General features: G+C 36.3%; 2 protein-coding genes across 2 annotated transcripts; both read left to right on the forward strand.

Annotated features, from left to right (window-relative positions):
- The first annotated feature begins 324 nt into the window (after positions 1 to 324).
- On the forward strand, positions 325 to 1,275 carry LOC114683547 (olfactory receptor 6C1-like). The gene has a single exon (XM_028857873.1). The coding sequence runs from the start codon at positions 337 to 339 to the stop codon at positions 1,273 to 1,275; it is 939 nt and encodes a 312-aa protein (XP_028713706.1). The 5' UTR covers positions 325 to 336.
- Positions 1,276 to 17,022: 15,747 nt separating this feature from the next.
- LOC114683550 (olfactory receptor 6C3-like) lies at positions 17,023 to 17,961 on the forward strand. The gene has a single exon (XM_028857876.1). It carries the CDS (start codon positions 17,023 to 17,025, stop codon positions 17,959 to 17,961), a length of 939 nt encoding a protein of 312 aa, XP_028713709.1.
- The last annotated feature ends 6,067 nt before the right edge of the window (positions 17,962 to 24,028 follow it).

Here is a 24,028-nt window from a genome sequence, read left to right on the forward strand (position 1 = left end):
AATTCTTTTCTCTCCACAGACTCGCCCAATTTTTTTCCCACACTAGGCATTTTATTGTGTTGATAATATTGATATCTCATGTTATTTTTACCAATTAATTTAGTTTCAAAATCTGATATCAATAAAAGGTTTTTTCCCCTACAAAATGGAAGGAATTAAAGAACCATTGGTGCTACTGTGTGGTTTCCAATGCTCCTGAATATAGAGAAAGCATATTTTTACAAAATTCTAGCTCCATGCTGTAAGATTTATTATTCTGTTGTTCAAGTTGGTTGTCGGTGTTTTTTTTTTTTTTTTAAATAGGTCAGGCTAAAATTTTTAAAAAGTGAATGCAGAATGAAAAACCATACAGAAACCACAGAGTTTATTCTTCTGGGGTTAACAGATGACCCCAAGCTCCAGATTGTGATCTTTGTCTTTCTCTTCATCACCTACACACTCAGCATCACAGGGAATCTGACCATCATCACTCTCACCCTGCTGGATTCCCAGCTCCAGACCCCCATGTATTTCTTCCTCAGGAACTTCTCTGTATTAGAAGTGTCCTTTACGACTGTCTGCATACCCAAGTTCTTGGGTACCATTATCTCAGGAGATAAAACCATTTCCTTCAACAACTGCATAGCTCAGTTATTTTTTCTCATTCTCTTTGGAGTCACTGAATTTTACCTTCTGGCTGCCATGTCCTATGATCGTTATGTTGCCATCTGCAAGCCCCTTCATTACCTGACCATCATGAGTCAGAAAGTCTGCACAATGCTTGTCTTTGCCTGCTGGCTGGTCTCTTTCCTAATCATCTTCCCTGCGCTCATGTTGCTCCTACATCTTGATTACTGTGGGTCCAACATCATTGATCACTATACCTGTGATTATTTCCCCCTGCTGCAACTTTCCTGTTCAGATACAAAATTCCTGGAGAAGATGGGGTTTTCCTGTGCTGTCTTTACCCTAATGTTCACTTTGGTGTTAGTATTTCTGTCCTACACATATATCATCCGAACAATTGTGAAGATTCCTTCTGCTAGTCAGAGGACAAAGGCCTTTTCCACGTGTTCTTCCCACATGATTGTCATCTCCATCTCTTATGGAAGCTGCATTTTTATGTACATTAAGCCCTCAGCATCAGATAGAGCATCTTTGACCAAGGGGGTTGCCATACTAAATACTTCAGTAGCTCCTATGCTAAACCCCTTCATTTATAGCCTGAGGAATCAGCAAGTCAAGCAAGCCTTTATGAACACAGCAAAGAAGATGGTATTTTTCACAAGTACATGAAATGATGTGGCCTGTGAGTGTGGGCCACACTGAAGGCCAATTCATAAGTTAAACTTAAATGCCAGTGACCCAGTCACATCAGTGTGGCACTGCCCACCCTCCTTGTTTTATTCTTTATTTTTGTTAACAATTTACTAGCTTATCTTATTATTGTATATCTTGACCTACTATAATCTTCTTGTCTGATATAAGATTCTTCTGGTATTTCATAATAACAGCTTCTTAACTGTAATTTATTATACAGATAATATTACAGTTTGAGATATATGCTGGAAAATTTATCCCCAGAAATGGGAAAGCACATTGTAAACATTAATGTATTTTACTCAATATATACTTGAAATGCATTTGTCAATTTTCACATCTTTTTACATACTTCTCATTATGATTGGGTAGTCATTCTAGGATATATCTTTAAAGGTCATGAAATTAAATGAAATGTAATATTACATTTCATTTAATTTCATTTAAAAGCACAAGCAATATTACTTAGTAACTACAATGTGATATATTCATGTAATTTATTTATCAATAAAGAATGACAATCAGCAAGTGTCCTTGTGGCTTGATTGAGCATCCCTTGGGTATATGCCCAAGAGTGGTATCATTGAGTATTGAGGTAGATTGATTCCCAATTTTCAGAGAAGTGGTCATACTGATTTCTAAAGCAACAGTGGAGGAGTGTTCCCCTTACTCCACATCCTCTCCAACATAAGCTGTCATCAGTGTATTAGATCTTAGCCATTCTGACAGGTGTATTATGGTATCTCAGAGTTATTTTGATTTGCATTTCCCTGATGACTAAGCCCTCTGCATACAGTAGGTAGTTATGTAACTTGGTCTATTTGAGGGGCCCCTGGCAATGGGATCAGAATGCCTGGTGAATGAGCTGGTTTTCTGGAGCCCAAATTCCTATGGTGGGACATGTTGCTCAGCCTTGATGCAGTGGGGGAAGGGCTTGTTCCTGCCTCAATTGAACGTACCAGGGAGGCATTACCATTTTGGAGGAGGGGGTAAGGAAGTTGGTTGGGGGGGGAAAGACGGGGGAGAAGCTAAAGGAGGTATGAGGGGGGAATCTATTGGTATTTAAAGTGAATAGAAAATTTTCTTAAATAATTAAAAATAAAGAATGACAATCATTCATAATATATACATGAGCTATGTGTTTAATGGATGTTTTGTAAACAAATTCCATGAATTCCCCATATGTGTATATATGTGTTTGTGTGTGTGTGTGTGTTTGTGTGTGTGTGTTTGTGTGTGTGTGTGTGTGTGTGTGTGTATGGAGAGAGACTATGTATAGAAAGATTGATACATATACACACATACACACATATACATTATATATGTGTGTGTATGCATATGTATGGGATCCTGATCCCATTGCCAGGGGCCCCTTTGTCAATAACAGTAGCCAAACAACATGTATTTAATATGTGCATTTATAGTCAGATATGTACTCTGTTGACAATTAGCTAAACCTTGAGTGGTACATATACATGTATAATATGTAGTCATATATGCAATATATTCTTAATATACATGTTTACTACAAAGTGTATTTACACACTTTTTCTTCTCACTTTTTGAACTACTTTGAAAAAAGTATAATTTGATTTATTATATGGAGGATACATTTTCTATAAAATATGACCCTCAAACAAAGAAAAATTTCCCATTATATAAAGTTAGTGTTACAGTGTGAATGTGAAGTTTCTAAACACGGTGCATATGCCGAGGGTTTAGTCTCTGGATGGAGTTACTGTCGGGAAACTGTTGCATCACTTGGCTCTGAATTCATGGATTATAAAAAGGTGCAGCGTGGTTGGATGAAGTGGGACACTAGAGATGTGATTTTTGAGAAGTTACTATAAAAAGGTGCAGCGTGGTTGGATGAAGTGGGACACTAGAGATGTGATTTTTGAGAAGTTACTGGTCCCATCCAGCTCCCAAAACATAGTAGTGGAGTCAACAGATAAAAGTTTTAGCCAAATAAATCCTTCTTGTTTTAAGCCATTTCCTCAAGAGTTTTGTCATAGTAATTGAAAACTAACAAGATTTTATTCGTTAAAATTTCCATTTAATATATTATACTTAAGATATTAAGATTAATTTAAAACATAACTAAGCAAAGTGTGCGTACATATTTATGCATACGTGTATGCAACTGAAGTAAGAATTGTGGACAACAGTTTTCTCAATTACATGAACTGATGTCTTAATAAAAAATGGTATAATTGTGATCTTTGTTGCATTATTTTTAATGATTGTCATAAACTGAGAAAAAGAATATGATAAATTTTGCTGAAAAAAGAAAAGTAATAGAATTTGAAGGGATTCAGATTATATTATAGATGGAAATTGCTGATTTTTTCCTAATTTTCTACCTCCCAAAATGCATGACAAATTTTATATTTAAAAGATAATTGACAGAACTGAGAGTTCTATTACTTCAAAGTACATATTGTCCCATCTGCAAATAAAGGAAAATATCAGGTAAGTTAAGACTAAATAACTTGTTTGGGGACAAAAACCCACAGATCAGTAAAGTATATAAAACAAAATTAAATTGTAATATTAAAATACTAGCAATTGTTATTTTTTTTTAATATACTCATAATTAAGTGAATAAATAAATAAAATAAATAAATATGAATACACTCATAATTAAAATTGTTAATGCCATGGCTTGGGAGATGGCTCAACAAATAAAGGCACCTGCCACCAAGCCCACATCCCATGGTGGGAGGAGAGCAAACGTCTACAAATTGTCCTCTCATCTCCACACAAATCATGGCCCATGTATGACCACACACAATATACACACAGGCACACAAAATAAAAAAATGAGACTTTTATTCATTTATTGTCACCACAAAGTGTATGCTGATACACTATCTATGTGATGCCATGACATCTGAGTGAAAGATTTGATACTTTTTATAGAGATCCTCTACCTTCCTGACTTCATCTGGATGTCTGGACTTGTTCTTACAAACTCTCTGGTTTTGTTGGTCTACTTTCTACTTTTCTTTTAAAATACATTTTAATTAAAATATAGTTATATTACTTGTCTCTTCTCTTTCCTTCATCTAACTGCTCAAATGCTTCCTCCCTTAAATCTCTCCTATGTCCCCTCTCAAATTGATGGGCTCTTTTTCTTTGACTATTATTGTTATATATTAAGAGATGCATCAATATATAACAACCAAGTCCATCTTTTGTTGTTTGTGTGCATATTATTTCAGAGCTAACCAGTTTGTATTAGATTGTGTATGCATATTATATCAATGCTAGCTTGAACTATAAGTCAGAAGAAGGAAATTAAAGGAGTATAATTAGGAAAATAAGAAATCCAATTTTCCTTATTTATGGATGACATGATATTATACATGACAGATCCCAGAAAATTCTATCAGAAAACTTCTGGAAGTGATCACAATTTCAGCAAAGTTGCAGGATACAGAATTAACTTGCAAAAACCAATAGCCTTTCTATACACCACCAAACATACAGGGGAAGAGATCATGGACACACTCCTATTCAGAGTAGCCTCAACTAGTTTTTAACTGCAGAGGGAAAATAACTAATTATGTGTCTTGAATAATGCTCAGGATGCAGATAAGCAGACATACCTCCTAGGGTAACTATATTTACCCTAGATAACTATATCTACCCTAATATATATTAGCTATATTTAATGATTACAAATTTGTCAAAGATAACATTGCAGAAAGACACAAAATAGAAAAATAATGAAAAACAATATCAAAATTGAAAATAATGTTAAAAATCCAAGCCTAATCACAGACATAGATAATCATTGCTCACAATTAATTTTGACAATATTGTATTTCTGATATTGGACTTTAGAAAAAACTGCAGGATAGCTGGTCCTTCATTTTACTCTGTCCCACTAAAAGTCATTTCTCTAACCACATGGGAAATGAGTGCATTCATCAGGGTTCTCCAGAGAGATTGAAACAATTGGCAATACAAAAACAGCTATCTGCTGGTTGTGATGTCAGAGGAGCAGCATATGGCCATTGATTTTAGGGGATCAGCCCACCAGGAAACGAAACCCTGATGGGTGAATCTCAGATAGGCGAGGTCCTGGGCTCAGCCCCAGAATGCTTCTTGCTTCTGCTGTGTCTTTGCATGTTGGCTGCTGCCATTTTTCTCTGGTATCTGGCATGGTGTGAATGGGCATGGGGAGATCCCCACTGCCCTTAATGTAGTCTTGGAATATCCCATTCTACTGGGTATTTTTACCTATGGATTATTATGACAATGATTTCCACCTAAGCTGTACTGTTTAACTGAAGCAATGATTTTATACAACAATAAGTGTCAGTTTAAATAGAATTTTGAAGATCGAGGATTTTTAATAAATATAGTATGAGATTATAATAGAGATTAGTTTAGTGGAAAAATTAACCTAGGTAAGAGTAGGATAAAAGTTGTCCCTGCTTCTGATAAAGCAGTGTAGATTAATTTCTAAATGGTCTTATTAAATAAAAAAAAAACACATAGCAAAACATAGGGGTGAAAGCCTTAGAGAGATCAGGGAAATAGGAAAAGCCACCAACCAAACTTATCTAACCAACTCTGTAGCCTCCAAATGCAAGTTAGTTCCTGTCTACCCACATCTATATGCCTTGCTGTTCTGCCATCTGATTTGCTCTCTCCATTCAGCTACATTACTTCCTCTTCCTCCATAACTCTGCCACTTCCCATCTGTCTGTACAGACCTACAGACCTCTGTGGTTAACTACTTTTGGAATTTAAAGTGTGTGCCACTACACCTGGCTCTATTTCCAGTGTGGCCTTCAACATACAGAGATCCTGCCTGTCAAGTGATTGGATTAAGGGTGTGTGCCTAACTTCTTTGTTTACTTAATGACTGGCCTTTTTCCTCTGATCTCCAGGCAAGCTTCATTTATTAAAGCACAAATAAAATATCACCACATTTCAGCATAAATAAAATATCACCACAAAGCAGAGGCTACAGAGGATAAAAAGTAAAACAAGGAAGTACCACACAATTAGAACACATGAATTTCTTTTGGGGAGCCATACAGACTGTGGCTTGGGTTAATGGTTAAGCAAAACAATTGAGTCCCAATAGCCTAGCAAGCTTAAATTCTTTTAATCTTAATGTTATGAGATGTGTTCACAAGTTTTGGAGTGCATCATAGATGAAACGAAGCTTTAAAGAACAAGGTTAGATTAAGATGTTTTGTGACTAGCTTTGAGGTGGGAAAGTCAAGGAAACCATCTAAAGTTTTAGCAAGGCACATAGTTGAGTGAGGGACTCTTTAAGGTCAGGGAACAACAACAAAGCAGTCCAATTATTATTAGCTGACATGCCTTTCTTGCTTAGAATTGGTTGATGACCAAAGGTGATGATTAATTTCTTATATCCTCAGCTTCTTGATATAAAAAAAAATTTTGGTGATTGGGTATGCACCCTAAAGATTTAAAGTTAGAGATGACTGATTGCATTTCATATATAAAAGTTTAGATTTGTCATTCTTCTAAGATTTCTTGTAAGATTACCTTTTAAGATAAATAATAAAGTTATTGGTCCTTTCTTTGTAACCACAAAAATTCAGCCTTCCAGCAGAAAACTGGCTGAAAAGAATACCTTACTTGCTCACTCTCTTAATCTATAACAAATTGCTTGGGTATGAATGTATGTGGGTTCTTGGGACAACTTTTTTTTCACCTGTAATATGTAAAACATTTAATCATGTAAGAGATTTGGAAAACATGCTGTTTTTTACTTGTATTCATTCACTTGAAAAATATAATGTAACCACATTATAACTTTTATATTGCCTGAAAGGTTTTGCTGGGGTATATAAGCTGTAAGGGAAAAATAACATTAGTTAGAAGGAAAATATCAAGAGAGACATGTAGACGGATTTCTAGAAGGTCTTATTAATAAAAAACAAACCCAGGAGCCAGATATTGGGGTGAACACTGAAAGATCAGAGAAGCAGAACAAGCCACAGCCACCTTGCCTCGCCAATTCCTAAGCTGTTCCTGTTTCCTCAGGCTGGAAACCTCTGAGTCCTCATACAAATGGATCTCAGCTGAACTGCTGCTAAAAGCCTAAAAGCTTAATAAAAGGCTCTAGTTCCTGGTCCTCATGTCTTATATACCTTTCTGTTTCCTGCCATCACTTCCTGGGATTAAAGGCGTGTGTTACCATGCCTGGATGTTTCCACTGTGACTTTGAACTCCTGGATCTCTGCCTTCTGAATTCTAGGATTAAAGGCATGTGCTACCATTGCCTAAACCTATGTTTAATATAGTGGCTATTCTGTTCTCTGACCCCCAGATAAGTTTATTGGGGTGCACAATGTATCAACCACAGAGACAGGAGTGATAGATACATCTAGATATCTGATATAAGAAATAAAGAACTGAGACTGAAGATGATAGAAAGACCATAACAGAGTGTGTGTGTGTGTGTGTGTGTGTGTGTGTGTGTGTGTGTGTGTCCCTCTTTCACTGGGTACTGCTGGAAGCTGTCTCCACAGCAGCAGTAGCTATCAGATACATCAGAGAGGTTTATTAAGGGGAATTGGCTTTTACAAACTGAGAAGGAGGGCCCAGTGACTTCATACCTGATTGAGACTTTAGGCATGAGGACTATCTAAGGGTAGGAAGAGATGGACTTTTCAGTTTACTCAACATATGGTAGCCATGGTGCTTATATAAACAATAAATACCATCCAAAACCTTATAAAAAATCTATGTTTTTTCATAAATTTGTAAAGCTACTATGCTTGGGATGGTCTGTATGTCAAATTGTTCTGATTGGTCAATAAATAAAACACTGATTAGCCAGTTGCCAGGCAGGAAGTAGGTGGGACAAGGAGAGAGGAGAATTCTGGGAAGTGGAAGGCTGAGGCGGAGAGACACTGCCAGCCACCACCATGACCAGCAGCATGTGAAGATGCCGGTAAGCCACCAGCCACGTGGCAAGGTATAGATTTATGGAAATGGATTAATTAAGCTATAAGAAGAGTTAGCAAGAAGCCTGCCACAGCAATATAGTTTGTAAGCAATAAAAGTCTCTGTGTTTACTTGGTTGGGTCTGAGTGGCTGTGGGACTGGCGGGTGACAAAGATTTGTCCTGACTATGGGCAAGGCAGGAAAACTCTAGCTACACTACTATCAAAACTTTTAGGTCATTAATAATGGATAAGACTCATCACAGGAAGGAAAGTTCACTCTTCTGTCATTTTTTCCTATAATAGTCAGCAACAGATAGGACAATGCTTACCCACAATGGGGAAAATACCTTCTCCAGACAGTGTACCAATTACATGGTGATCTCTTCTGAGACACATACTCACAGACATCCCAAAAATTATTTGAGCATCATATATTAACTGTCACAATGCCCTTACTTCATGGTTCTAAAATAAGGTGAAATGGAAAATCCCCAGAAAGCTGTTGGAGAAGAAAAAACAAAAGCAAATAATAAACTATTTATTTTGTAATTGGTCCTGTAGCCAAGAGCTGTATAAGATATAAACTGCCAATTGATATAAACACTGTACACTCTGCTTGCTGTGGGACACAGGAATATATCATAAGAACTCAGCTGGTTATGGCAAAGTCACTACCTGGAGGGATCAGGGAATTCCTCCAGAGGAAGCCAAATCCCAAGGAGTTTTTGGTGTTACTTGGCTTGCTATATATCAGCTGTATTCTGTTATGAAAATCATGTGTGCCTTCATAGCTTTCCCAATTGACTTTTCCCTAAGAAGGGCTAACAGTGTGGACTGATCACTCTCTGAACATACACATTCCAGGTATTTGGAGAAGAGCCTCAGGAAAGGCTTTCTCTGGAATCAGATTATCTCCCTTAGCCACTTTCAAGGACTACAGGAAACATCACCCAGGTGGGTGCCCAACTTCCCAGGACTAACAATGATAACAGCCCACCTGCATGTCTCCTGACTTAAATTCCACAAGGAGATACCGGCCGGGGGGGGGGGCGCCCAACTTCCGAGGACTAACAATGATAACAGCCCACATGCAAGTCTCCTGACTTATGATAAATTCCACAAGGGGACACCGCCTAGGAGAGGTGGATGTTAAGTAATAGCTTTACACAATTTAGCTCGGACTCTCCCTTTATATACCGGAACTTCCAGGGCATAGAGAGGAGAAGAGAAAAGAGAATGGAAGAACTAGATGGGTAAGAACTTGAGAGGAACGAACTGAGATGGGGAAGAACTAGATTGAAGGGCTAAAAGAGAGGACTAGAGGAACGAGATGGAAGATAAGGAAGAGCCAGATGGGGAAGAAAAAGATGAGGAAGAGCCAGAATAGAGAGAAGGAGATGGGAGAGGAGCTGATAGGGGAAAGAACTAGATAGATGAGAACCTAGAAGGGACAGAACTATATGAAGGAATTAAGATAGAACCTAGAGGGAACAGTAGATAAATATAGAGAAATCAGGCAAGAAAGGAGCTAGACATGAGAACAGAACTGAAGCTGTGTATAAATGATGTTATGCCAGAGGAATTAAAGCAAGTGGACTATAGAGCTCGGTGTGCTGAGATTCTATTTCCTGAAAATAGTCCTCACCGTTAGTAGTTCTCTCTCCTGAGCCCCTGGGATGTATAATTTTGAGGCTGGTCCCTCTAATATTATACAAGATCTGCTGGGGATACAAATAGATGAAGTTCTATTGTAGCCAACTCTGTTTTTGAATTTTTCTGATTATGTCTCATTTCTGTCTTCTAGGTCTGTGGTACTTGCTTCAGTAATAGGTCTTTTCACTTTTCAAGTACACACACACAAAAAAACCAGACACAGAAATATTTATATATTTGCACATACATGTATATGTATAAAACAATAATAATTTTAAAAAGAGACTGTCAATTTGAGGAGGGGCGTGGGAGGGGTCGAATGAAGGGTATCCAGGAGGGATTAAAGGGAAGAAAGGGAAAGGGGAAAAAGATGTAATTAACATAATTTAAACATGTATCAAAACTAAATCTCACTCTCATATTTAATCATTCTCTTCTAGCGTAATTAACACCCCTCAAATTTTTTAATTTATCATGGTCTTTATTACATTGTGCCCTTATCAACCAAATCTACACCTCTGCAGTTTAGACGTAAATCCTATTATATATTACTATCTCAATATCCAATGCCCTATAGAACACACTACCAGTCACAATCCTACTATTCAACCTTTCTATACAAAGTAAGCAAATTAACCTTCCTGGTTCTCTGTTAACATGATAATATTAATATTATATATATATTTATATATTATATGCTCTCTAAAACTTAGATTTTTAGATCATAAATGTTCTTGTATGTGTTTCTTCTATATCCATCCTTCACTTACTATAGTCATTGGATAATATTCCCAAGGGACCATGAAATATTCAACAATAAAGACCAGCTCTAATCTAGATATTACAAACTGAAGGACTAGACATTATACAATTTTATATACAGGTCATAATGGAATCAAACTAGAAATTACTAATTCAAATAAAGATATAAAAGTAGGATATGGACCTCTGGGAATACCCATGGGGGGTTATCATGTTGATGTGGGCAGACCATCCCATGTCAGAGCGGGGGATCCTGGTCACAGGAAGTAGTAATTGAGCACTAGTTAGTATTCATCTCTCTGTTTCCTGGTTGTTGACATAATGTGACTTGCTGGTTTAAGCTCCTGCTGCCTTGACATCCCCACATCGTGAACCGTTAACTAAAATAAACTCTTTACAAATTAAAAACTTAAAAAAGAAAATATGTGAGAATGAAACAATATTGTTGTAAATAGCCAATGCATTAAAAAGTTGGAAAAAATGAAAATATCTTATACTATATGAAATTCAAAATGTGACAAAAATTGAAGATTAATTAAATAGGACTTTATAAAATCAAAGGTATATTTGGAAAACAATTAAATTTTACCACATGTGAGAAAGTGTGTGTGTATGTGTGTATGTGCATGCATGATAATAAATCACACTATATCTACACAAATAGATGTATACTTAAAATTAAATGCATACAATTAGCATCATAACTAGGGTTCATACTCTGTGAGAGGAAGGGAATAAATAATGAATACTATAGCAAATAGTAAAGGATTAGCTAGGAAAATTCAATGAAACCATAAGCTGTGGTTTTAAAATGACCAATTAAATTGATAAACCCCTACCAAGACTAACTAGAGCATTAGAAAGAGACACAGACTATTAACATTATGAAATTCAGTGGTTAATCTTGATTGTCACCTTGAATGGATTGAAAGTCACCTGAAAGGTTAATGAAGCACTTTTCTGTTTATACTGTGAAGGCATTTTCCAAGGGGATTAACTAATAAGGAAGACACACCCCTAATATTGGCCACAATGTTCACAGATAAATTTATATGGACTAAAATTGAAAAGGAGAAAACCATCTAGTGCAAGAATTATTCCTCTTGGGTTATCTGGTCTAAATTGGCTACATAATCTAAACTGTTCTACTCTACCACATAATCCCATTGCTAACAGTTGAAACCGTGAGTCAAAATCAAAATTTTCTATTCTAAATTGTTGATGAATTAGTTTTTAAAATTATTCCTTTTATTTTCTGATTTAATATTGTACTTTTCCCCTTCCATTGCTGCCTCCAAACCCTTTCATATACTCTCCTTACTCCTTTTCAAATTTATGACTTCTATTTCATTAATTGTTACATACAACTTCTTCAACAACAATAGTAGTTAAAGTTAGATTAACTACTGAAACATAAAAACACAAAATGTTGTAAATATACAGGAATATTTATGTAAAACTGAGATATGTAGAGAAAAATATCTTAAAAAATTGGCCAAGAAGAATTCATCTAAGATTGGACCATCCTTTGTACTTGAACAATGCCACAAAGAACTTTAAAAATAATATTCTTTAAAACATATTACAATAGTTATATATATAAACAAACATCTATATTAATAAATATAAATAGCTTCCAACTGAAAGTAAACATTTAATAGGCAATTCATGAACACAAAAAAACAATAATGAAGATGTCTATTTTTAGAGAATATGAAAAACTTTATGTATCATTTTTTTGTTATAATTACATTATTTCGCTCCTTGTTTTTCTCTCTGCAACCCTTTACATGCATTCCTCTTGCTCTCCTTCAAATTTGTGACCTTTTTTTCTTTAAGTGTTTACACACACAATGCTACTTGTATATACATGTTCTCAGGGCTGACCACTTGGTGTTGGAAAACCATTGGTGTGCTCTTCCCTGGGTAAGACTTCTCCCACTTCCAGCACTCCTGAGTTGCCTATAGTTCTTCATCCAGGGAAGACCTCATGAGCTCTTCTCCTTCAGTGCTGATATGTCTAAGGGTGCCATCTTGTTCGGGTCTTGTTAAGGCAGCTATGTTGGTAGGACTTTATTGGTGTAGCTTCTCGGACATTTCAAGAGGACGCAATCTCACTTCAAACTTCCTGTTTTCCTAGCTAGTACAATCTTTCTGGCTCCTCTCCTGTAATTATCGGAGCCTTATGTGAAGCAATTTTGTTGTAGCTGTATCTATTGGAACTGTCTCCACAACTGCATTTTTATTAGTTGTGACTTTCTGTAAGGGTCGTCATCTGTTTTAGAGAGAAATTTCCTTGATGATAAGTGAGAAATGCACATCTGAGGGTATAAGGACAAATATATAATTTTGGGGGGGGTGAGGGGTGTTTAAAGACATGGTTTCTCTATGTAGTTTTGGTGCCTGTCCTGGATCTTGCTCTGTAGACCAGGCTGGCCTCGAACTCACAGAGATCCACTTGGCTCTGCCTCCCGAGTGCTGGGATTAAAGGCATGTGCCGCCACTACCCAGCTAAAATATTTTTATATCTAGTGATTGTGCTGGTTTTATAAAGTCGTAGTTATAGGTTCCCCTTCAAGATTTATGACTTCACTAGCCCTGGATAATTGTCTAGGTTTCCAGTACCATTCATGATACCCCTATTGTTGAGCAGGCCTTAAGTCCAACTAAAGAGATGTTGATTAGTGCCAAGAAACATGTACCCCTACTGTATTCTTAGAGTTATCATGCCATGCTCGTCCTTGCTGGGGTTCATAGGCATCATAAATGAGTAGGACTATTGGTTATTTCCCTCCTTTGGAATCTTTAATGGTGCCTTGTGGTACCATGAAAGCTAGTCTTCAGGGAGGAAGCATCCAGTTCAGATCCAGCTCGGGGCCTCTGGGCTCTGTGTTCAAAATAAATGGTGTTTCCAACAATAGAGACTTAACCTCCAATAATACAGGAGCTACCCTAGGACTAAAGCAACAGCCTGTAATGTTCTGGGAATCTCTTAGATCATCCTGACCAACAACTCAAAAAGGAACTTCTCATGCCTGGTGTTGGGGGTCTATGGTTCTTCAGAGGAAGGTTGTCATCCCAGATGAGAAAATTTCATTTAAACTATATAGGTGCATGTATACACAGACTTGCACATATTGCAAATATTGTTAGATAGTTAATAGTAGAATTCCTTAAAAGTTTTCCAACCTGTTACCTTACCCTTCTCTTCTCATCTCCCTCCTCCTTCCCTAATTAGACCACTGTTTTTTTCCCATTTCCCCTTTCATGTGTATCCTGCCATTACCTTATCTATTAGCCCCTCTAGTGACCTCATTTCATTTTCCTGCTTCTTCAGATACTCATGTTATGCACTCATATTGAAAGTTTTGGAGTTGTATAATTCACATGCTAGAAACATACACAGAAACTACCCTGTGATGAAACTTTTGCACATTGATTTGTTTAATGTTTTCAAAATCCTATTTTATAACTACAAGATATTTTTAGAAATGTCAATTAAATTCTACTCCTTTAGAAATGTCAATTAAATCCAATTAAATTGGATTTCTATATATCAAACACAAGAAGTATGCTCTTATTTGAATGAAACCACCTTTTTAATGAAATGAATTAGGATATTATTTTGTTCATTTACTTATAAAATTTTTAAGTATTTCCAATTTTAATTAGTGTGTAAGGTCAAGGACTTATAATTTGTAGGAGGGAAATGAAATATCTATCAAAAGTTAGTTTATACATACATTGTACCAATAATTGTCACAAATGTATGCGAAAAGACAGAATGTAATGCAGTATTATAACCACTGAGGTGAACTAGTACACCAAATTCCCTGTTCTTAAACAAAAATTAAATTAATGAATTGCATATAAGACTCCTTGAGTATCCAACATAGAAGTTACACAAGAATGGAGTTTGTCTAGATAATGTGACAAGAATACCATCAGTACTGTGTACTAAAAAATGACAGAACAAGAGAGTTGCAGAATATTTAATGAGACATAATAGTATAATTATTGTCCTTGTGAAATTTTTAACATGGATTAAATAAAATATACCTTAATACATAAAAATATTTGATAGAAAAGTCTGTTTTTATGCTGGTAAATTTGAAGCCTTGAGGCTAATAAAAACCTCGTAGGAAATACATTGATAGGTTCCTATATACTACTGTAATACTAAATTTTCATATGTTAATTATAAAATTCAAAATAAAATACAGCTGAAGTACAATTCTAATTTTAAAGATATTTTGGTTTTTGTCACTTTTCACTATGCGGGAGAGATTTACTAATGAATAAAATAAGTGTCCTGTGTTCAAAGAGTCATTGTAGGATTGGATTTAGCTAATCCCAGAGGCATCAAGAATAAATTACCTTCACTGTATATACTGAATCTATCTGCTTAATGGGAAAATTTAGTTTGGCCAAAGGTAAGACAGGTCAGATTATCAACTGATTTGTACAGTTTTTCCATTGTCTCTTTATATTGTTTGGCTTTCCAGAAGATGTGTTATGACACTACAACATCTTATGAACCTACGTCTGCTTGAATCCTTCCTTTCATTAATCTAGTCTTGAAGGATTTCTGCACTGGTTAGAGAAAGTAAAGTTCTTCTATCTTTGTGCAGTATTCAAGCTAACTTATCCAGGGTGCTTTGAAATGTTTCCTTGATAAATTTGCTTGAAGAATTCTTATGATTACTATAGCAAGCTTTAGAATTTGAGTCATAGGTCTGTTTCTGTGAAAAAAAAGTATTAAAGAGAAATATTTTTTATTTATGAGACTGCCAGATAGCTCACAAGCAATCCAGCCTATGTTTTTTCCTATGTGACACTTTTTTGTGATAGAGACAAGAATAAGCTGGATGACAAACCTTTATTTCAAAGAATACTATGAGTAAATTTCATCTTGTTTTTAAGTAAGTAAAGACTAATTAAGGATTACATGTTTGATGGTGTCATCAGACATATCAAGCATATGCTCCATACTTAGGAATAAATGCAGATTTTTCTGACATCTAAAGGCTTGTTTTATTGGAAAAAGTGCAAGAATTTTAAAATATTACTTTATTACTACTTCTTTTACATTTTCAGTATATTTCAATCATTGTTCAAACCACAATAAGTCTCTGCTTTTTAATCTGTAGTTTTAGGACATATTAATGATAAATATATATGTTTATTACATATATTCCTAAATAGAGACAATGCTAAGAGCAAGAAACAGAAAATAGTAATTTAAATAATACTAATCATTAGCTTTACCATTCACATCTACCATCTGATGTGTTGCTCATACAGGAAATTATACAACAAATATGATTGAAAATTATACAAGAAATATGATTGAAAATTCACAGACTCTATCTTGTTTGATAAGTAATAGGAAAGAATAGAAGGGATTGGAGTCAGGATGGTACAGTGTAGAGCTTTGTGGTTTGTATAAAGTAAATCTTAGAGAAAATCTTATGTATTCTGATCAGTCCTTGAAAAGAAGGGTGATGGTGTCCTTTGAGATTTGGGGAAAAGGACCTTAAAATTTTCCTTGTACCCAGAAAAGTTTGCAAGAAAAAGCCCAGAGTGATCTTAGCCAAAAAAAAATATATTAAAATGACATAAATGCATCCCACTGTCATAGACATTACTCATCTCTATCTATATTGTAATTAATCTCTCTGACTTGGACTTTTATTCTTTTAGATTAAGAACATGATAAGAATAGATACTACCCTTGATCTTAGCCAACACTTTCTTTTATAAGCAAAGCTCATGTAGTCCTGTATTCCCATGGTGCCAAACATGTTTTTCCATGGTCGTTTTCAACTGATACATACTAAGAATAAAAGTAATTATAAGAGGAGAGTGGCTTGGTAGATGTGGTTATGTGATTATTTTCTACCAATAAATTTCAGAAGCTTGGAAATGGCATTAGATTTTTAAATTAATTAAATTATCTGTTCAGCATATTTTCACAAACTGTACGAAATCTGAAAACAATGTCTTAATAAAAATTTACATATAAAGTTGAGTGAGGTACATTGCAAGAATTTGTGATTTGAAGGGCTACCTCCAGTTTCTAAACATAGATATTTTGTGTAAAAATAATGAAGGTGACTTTAAGCAAAAACAAATACATGTTCTTTTTCAATTGTTCATACAACATATATTTTATATAACTGTATGACTGTATATATTTTAGTAGGAATGAAAAGATTTAGTGAAAAAAAAATCTGTAGAAAGATTCCTATTGCTTCAGCTCATTGCATATAGTAATACCAATATTTAACTTTTCAGTTCTTCTGTATTAAATTTATACTTTGATTTCTTTTTTATCACTAGATTCTGTTAACGGTAAATCAGTATGAAAAACCATTCTGTGATCACCGAGTTTGTACTCTTGGGCATAACAGATGATCCAGAGCTTCAGGTTGTAATTTTTATCTTTTTATTCATTGCTTACATACTAAGTATCACTGGAAACCTAACCATTGTCATCCTCACGCTGCTGAACTCTCACTTAAAGACTCCTATGTATTTCTTCCTCCAGAATTTCTCCTTCTTAGAAATTATATTCACCAGTGTTTCCATCCCCAGATTTTTGGCATCAATAATTACTAAAGTCAAGACAATTTCCTATAACAACTGTTTGGCTCAGTTATTTTTCTTCATCTCCATGGGGGTGTCTGAGTTCTTTCTTCTAACTGCTATGTCTTATGATCGCTATGTCGCCATCTGCAAACCACTGCATTACACCACCATCATGAGCCAGAAAGTTTGCACCCTTCTTGTCCTCGCCTCATGGCTGGCAGGATTTCTGACCATCTTCCCACCACTCATGCTGGTCCTCAAGTTAGACTTCTGTGCTTCTAATGTCATCGATCACTTCTCCTGTGACTACTTCCCCATCTTACAGCTCTCCTGCTCAGATACAAGGAGTCTAGAGATGATCGGCTTTTACTTTGCTTTTGTCACTCTGCTATTCACATTGGCTCTAGTGATCCTGTCGTACATCTGCATCATCAGCACCATTCTGAGGTTCCCATCTGCCAGTCAGAGGAAAAAGGCTTTCTCCACCTGTTCTTCTCACATGATTGTCATCTCCATCTCTTATGGAAGCTGCATTTTCATGTATGTCAAACCTTCTGCCAATGAAAGGGCATCACTGACCAAAGGTGTGGCTGTTCTCAACACTTCAATTGCTCCCATGTTGAACCCTTTTATTTACACATTGAGAAATCAACAAGTAAAACAAGCCTTCAAGGAATTAGTTCATAAAGTAATGTTTTATAGAAGCAAATGAGAGTACATGTTAACAGAAATGAATGTTGTAATGACATAAGACAAAATGAATTTCATTGTACTCTCTCATCCTGTTCCTACTTATGCTGCTGAGAACAATAGTGTTACTTGCTACTGATCTGAACATTACTACAGCATAACATTTTTACACATATTTATGCTTAAAGCAATTGATAGTTTACAATTCTGGCATTTCTTTGCTCTTTCTTGGTTTGCTTGACTGTTAGGTTTGTTTTTGAGACAACAGTCTGGTGCATAGCCCAGAGTGGTCTGAAACATCTAATCCTCTTGGATTCTTCTGAGCAACTTAAACCCACAAGCCTGAACCACAGTTCCAGAATATTTTACAATTCTGAATAGAAAACCATTTGCTGGAGACTGTATATCAGTGTGTTGATTCTTGATAATAAAAATTTTTACGTTGTCTTGGTTTATAAGATTAAACACTGTCTTGGTAAGCTTACATTGAATTTTTCTCTGATACTAATATAATTATTCTGATGAAACCTACAAATATGATGAGAATTTCCTCCACAATACAGTGCTTTTATAAAGCACTTATTCTATGTCATCTTTTGACTGAGTGTATTTTATTTCATATCTTAAATTTCATAGCTCCCTTGGAAATTTTCTATGGTGTTTTGTTGTTGTTATTTGTTTGTTTGTTTGTTATACATGAGTGGAGGATGCGCAGGAAGGTTGAGTAACAAGACATGTAAATCAGTGATAAGATTTTACTGGTTTAAAAGAGCTAAAGAGGCCCACAGAAATCCACAAAGATACCCCACAAAAGACTGCTGACAATGGTCGAGAGACAGCCTGGACTGACCTACTCTGGTGATGGGATGGCCAAACACCCTAATAGTTGTGCCATAAACCCTATCCAAGGACTGAGGAATCTGGATGCAGACATCCATGGCTAGGCCCCGGGTGGAGCGCTGGGTGTCTAATTAGCTAGAAAGAGGAGGGTTTATATGAGCGAGAATTGTTGAAACCAAGGTTGGATAAAGCACAGGGACAAATAACCAAATGAATGGAAACACATGATCTATGAACCAAAGGCTGAGGGGCCCCCAACTGGATCAGGCCCTCTGAATAGGTGAGACAGTTGATTGGCTTGATCTGTTTGGGAGGCATCCAGGCAGTGGGACCAGGTTGGTTGTTTGAAACCTGGGACTTATGCAGGGATGCTTGGCTCAATCTGGGAGGAGGGGACTGGATCTGCCTAGACTGAGTCTATCAGGTCGATCCCAGTCCTCGGGGGAGACCTTGATCTGGAGGAGGTGGGAATGGGAGGTGTGCTGGGGGCACGGGGAGGAGGGCAGGAAGGGCGAAAACAAGGGAATCTGTAGCTATTATGTAGAACTGAATAGTGTTGTAAAATAAATAATAATAATAATAAAAAGAAAAAAAAGATTTTACTGGTTTAAAGAGAGACATAACATAATTTCAGAGCAATAATACCCCTTAAGGTAGTCTGATTTTAAAATAAAACACAATCAAACGTTTTCTCTATTTTTATAATTTTCATAACTTTAACTAAGGGCTTGCATTATATTATCAAATTTTTTCCAGTAACACTACCTTATTTGAGTGTGTCTATATAATTATGGTCTCTAAAAGGAAGATACTAATCTCTAAATTTTACTACCCACATAAATAGCAATCAATCAAAATAAGGAACTCATAAATTGCCATTGCTGTGGAGTAACAGGTTGAACAAAAAAATGTGAAACATGAATGTTAGTAAAATAAGTAAATGAATAACTTCTTGAAGGAGATGCTGATTTTTAGTACAGTATAGCAGCTTCCTGAAATGTGATTTTATTTGTATGTTAATAAATAAAGTTGCCAGGGGGTCAGAGCTATTAGAGCCATAGCAAAAGCCAGTGGTGGTGGTGCATGCCTTTAATCTCAACACTTGGTAGGCAGAGCTAGCTAAATCTCTGTGTGGTCAAGGATATAGCCAGCATTGGAGACACACGCCTTTAATCTCAATACCAACCATAGAAGACCTGGAGGTCTGTACAAGCAGGCAGTGACAAGGCAGACATGTGGTTGGGTTTACAACCAATGAGAAGGCAGAACAGAATGTCTATATAAAGACAAACAGACAGGAAGCAGGTCTGTTTTGGAGAGGTCTCTTGGCTGAAGAGACTAGCTGCAGCAGATGGGTAAGGCTTTTAGCTGTGATCTCTTGGCATTCTTCTTTGCATTGGTTCTGTTTCTTATTTAATAAGACAGTTGGTTACATCTACATTTGGCACCCAATGTGACAAGAATCCATTAAAAACCACTTGGCTTGGCTTGGCTTGGCGGCAGGTCTGGTTTCCGGCCTGAGCGGTCCAGCTCCCTAGCTCAGGCCCAGGTCAGCTTGGTCTCAGGCCAGACTGACTGTAGCCCCAAGCAGTTGCATGCAGCTGGAGCTACTTGCTTAAAAGCTGATGCTACAAACAACTCAGGCCTGCCCTGCCGAACAGGACCCCTGCTTATAAAGCCAATGCACCGCATGTGGTCGGAACTTAAGGAAGCCAGGCTTGACTGGGCTCAAGTGGGAACACGTGGCTCTTAGCCAGAACTTGTGGCTATGCTTTCTTTCTCTCTCTCTCTCTCTCTCTCTCTCTCTCTCTCTCTCTCTCTCTCTCTCTCTTTCTCTTTCTCTCTCTCTCTCTCTCTCTCTCTCTCTCTCTCTCTCTCTCTCTCTCACTCTGGATTCACACCTCAGACACTAGGTGGCTGTTTTGAAATTCCCCCAGATTTCTAATGTTCTACGCAGACTTGGTAAGTCAAATAAGATATCAAATATTTTAAAGAAAACTATTTAAAAGAGAATTTTTTCCACATTTAAAAAAATGGGTTTTATGTGTACATTGGAAGAATGGGTTTTGTTTGAAATTTTAGGCACTCTGACAATGGAACAACTATATGAGAAGATTAATATTTATTGAATTATGCAGTTTATTACTATGCTTATCCTCATTTTACTATTTAAAAAGATAGTGAATTTAAGTGCCAGGATAACAGTCTTAGAACAACCTGTTAAACCTGTAAAAATGAATTCTAGAGAAATTCAAATTCAGACAGAAGAAATTAACAGTGAAGTTGTTTCAAAATTGGATCATAAGGTTACAGAAAGAAAGCCTGTTTTCACACAGTTACCCTTAATTTATTCAGTAGCCATAGAGCAGCTACCTAGTGAAGAGAATTCACAAAATACTTGGATTCCAATTGAAATGTTAGACTTACGAAGATTTAAGGAGGCAATAGCATCTTATGGCATGCATTCCCCATATGTAAAGCAAATGTTAAACTCCTGGTCAACTTTTAATAGGATTATAGCACAGGACTGGCGGGAGCTGGCTCAGGCTGTTCTAGAACCTGGACAAAACCTCCAGTGGAAAATGTGGTTCAAAGATGAGGCTAAAAATATAGAAAAACAATGCAAGTCTGCCAGGATCAGCTTATTGGAGATGGCCAATATGCTTCAGTACAAACACAATGTTTATATGATGTCCAAACCCTAATTCTATGTCAAACAGCAGCCTTGAATGCATGGGACAGAGTTGAGAGACCAGGAAAAAAAATTGAGTCATTTACAAAGGTTATACAAGGCCCAAAAGTATCTTTCACAGATTTTTTTTACAAAGACTGGCTTCAGCAGTAAAGAGAATGGTCCCGGATTCCGAAGCTAGTCAGATAATAATTGAATCTTTGGCCTTTGAGAATGCAAATGCAGCATGCAAAAGAATAATCAGGCCGTTAAAGGCAAGATCTGCACCTTTGGAAAGTTGGATTAGAGACACAGTTAATGTTAAAGCTCATGAGCATGATGATATGTGGATAGGAGAAGCCATTTCAAAAGGTTTGAGGAATGTTAGATGTTTTGGATGTGGAAAGCAAGGAATTTGAAAAGGGACTGTAGACAGGTCATTCCTAGAAACAATGTTTCTTCAAGGAACACTGGTAACAGAATGCCCCTTCCTTCTGGAGTATGCAGAACGTGTGGTAAGGAAACACACTGGACCAACGAATGTAGATCAACAAGGGACAGACAAGGTAATCCTTTGCCTCGGACTTCAGGAAACTCCCAGAGGGGCCTCATGCAGGACCCCACAGTAAATCCAGTTCAAACCTTTCCTGCAGTTGTAGAGGAAACCCCTATTCAGAGCAATTAAATAACCAAATGCCTATTGGAATAAATCATGCTGGTCAGGATGATGAAACAGGAGAGAAAATTCAGAAAAAAACATAAAGAAATTTTTTGGCAAACATCTATTAATGAACAAAGACCAAATTAACAATAAAAATAAATGTTTTGTTGTCTGGTCTGGTAGACACAGGTGTGGACATTACCATAATTGCACCAGAATTTTGGCATCCAACTTGGCCTCTTCAGGAGGTAAATGTTCAACTGTTAGGAAATGGGACATTATCTCAGGTGAAACAGAGTGCAAGATGGCTCAAATGTATAGGTCCAGAAGAACAGAGAGGAAAATTAAAACCATATGTGTCTAACATAGCTATGAACCTGTGGGGTCGAGACTTGTTGCAACAATGGAATACTCAGATTAACATCCCTCCAATCTCAGAAACAAATCATAAACTAGCACATGTTTCTGAGAGAAATATTAGAAGATATTATTCTAATGAGCGGTCACCAGCCATCCATATTATACAAGAACAGGGCACAACAACTGATGATCTCCCAAAGATACCAACATCTCTACATTTAAAATGGTTAACAGAAAAGCCTGCATGGGTTCAGCAATGGCTTTTAACAACAGAGAAACTCCAGGCTTTAGAAGAGCTGGTAGAAGAACAGTTAAATGCTCAGCATATTGAAGAATCAACCAGCCCTTGGAATTCTCCTGTATTTGTTATTAAAAAGAAATCTGGTAAATGGAGAATGGTAACAGATCTTAGAGCAATTAATAAAGTAATTCAATCAATGGGCTCTCTACAATCTGGAATTCCTTTGCCTACTCTGTTACCAAAAGGACGGCCTCTCATAGTTATTGATTTAAAATACTGTTTCTTTTCAATACCCTTACAAGAAAAAGACAGAGAAAGATTTGCTTTCACAGTGCCTACTTATAATAATTCTCAACCGGTTAAAAGATTTCAATGGAGGGTCCTCCCACAGGGAATGTTGAATAGCCCAACTCTGTGCCAATATTTTGTACAACAGCCATTGGAAGTGGTATGTAAAAAATTTCCTAAATCTATAATTTATCATTATATGGATGATATTTTTCTAGCTGACTCAAATACAGATACTTTAGAAAGAATGTTTGAAGAAGTAAAGAAATTTTTGCCTCGCTGGGGCTTACAAATTGCTCCTGAAAAGATACAAAGAGAAGATTCTATTAATTATTTAGGATATAAAATAGAGCTACAAAAATTAGACCCCAAAAGGTGCAAATTCGGAGAGATAGACTACAGACTCTTAATGACTTTCAAAGATTATTTGGAGACATTTCTTATCTATGAATTATTGTTGGGGTAATAACTGATGAACTGAATAATTTGTTCAAAACCTTAGAAGGGGACAAGGACTTAAATAGTCCAAGAGAATTATCACCTGAAGCTGAGAAAGAATTAGCCTTGGTAGAAAAGAAAGTACATGAAGGCACGTGAATCGTATTGATCCAAAACTAGATTGCATTTTGGTTATTTTACCTTCTAGACATTCTCCTGCAGGAATATTCATGCAGAGGGAAGATATTATATTGGAATGGATATTTTTACCAAAAAAACAAATAAAAATTAAAAACTTATGTGGAAAAAAAATCTGACTTGATTTGGAAAGAAAAATTGAGACTTCGTTAATTAGCAGGAATAGACCCAGCAGAAGTTGTTGTACCTTTAACTAAGGAGGACATTGAAAAATTATGGACAGAAAGTGAACCTTGGCAAAGAGCTTGAAGTAATTTTTTGGGAGAAATTAACAGCAAATATCCAAAAAGCGATAGAGTTGATCTTATAAAGAGAGCTGATTGGATCTTGCCTCAAATTGTATGGGAAAAACCCACATCTGGAGTTTGTACATATTATACAGATGCCAATAA

Source organism: Peromyscus leucopus, chromosome 18 (genome assembly GCF_004664715.2).
Source record: "Peromyscus leucopus breed LL Stock chromosome 18, UCI_PerLeu_2.1, whole genome shotgun sequence".
Lineage (NCBI taxonomy): Eukaryota > Metazoa > Chordata > Mammalia > Rodentia > Cricetidae > Peromyscus > Peromyscus leucopus.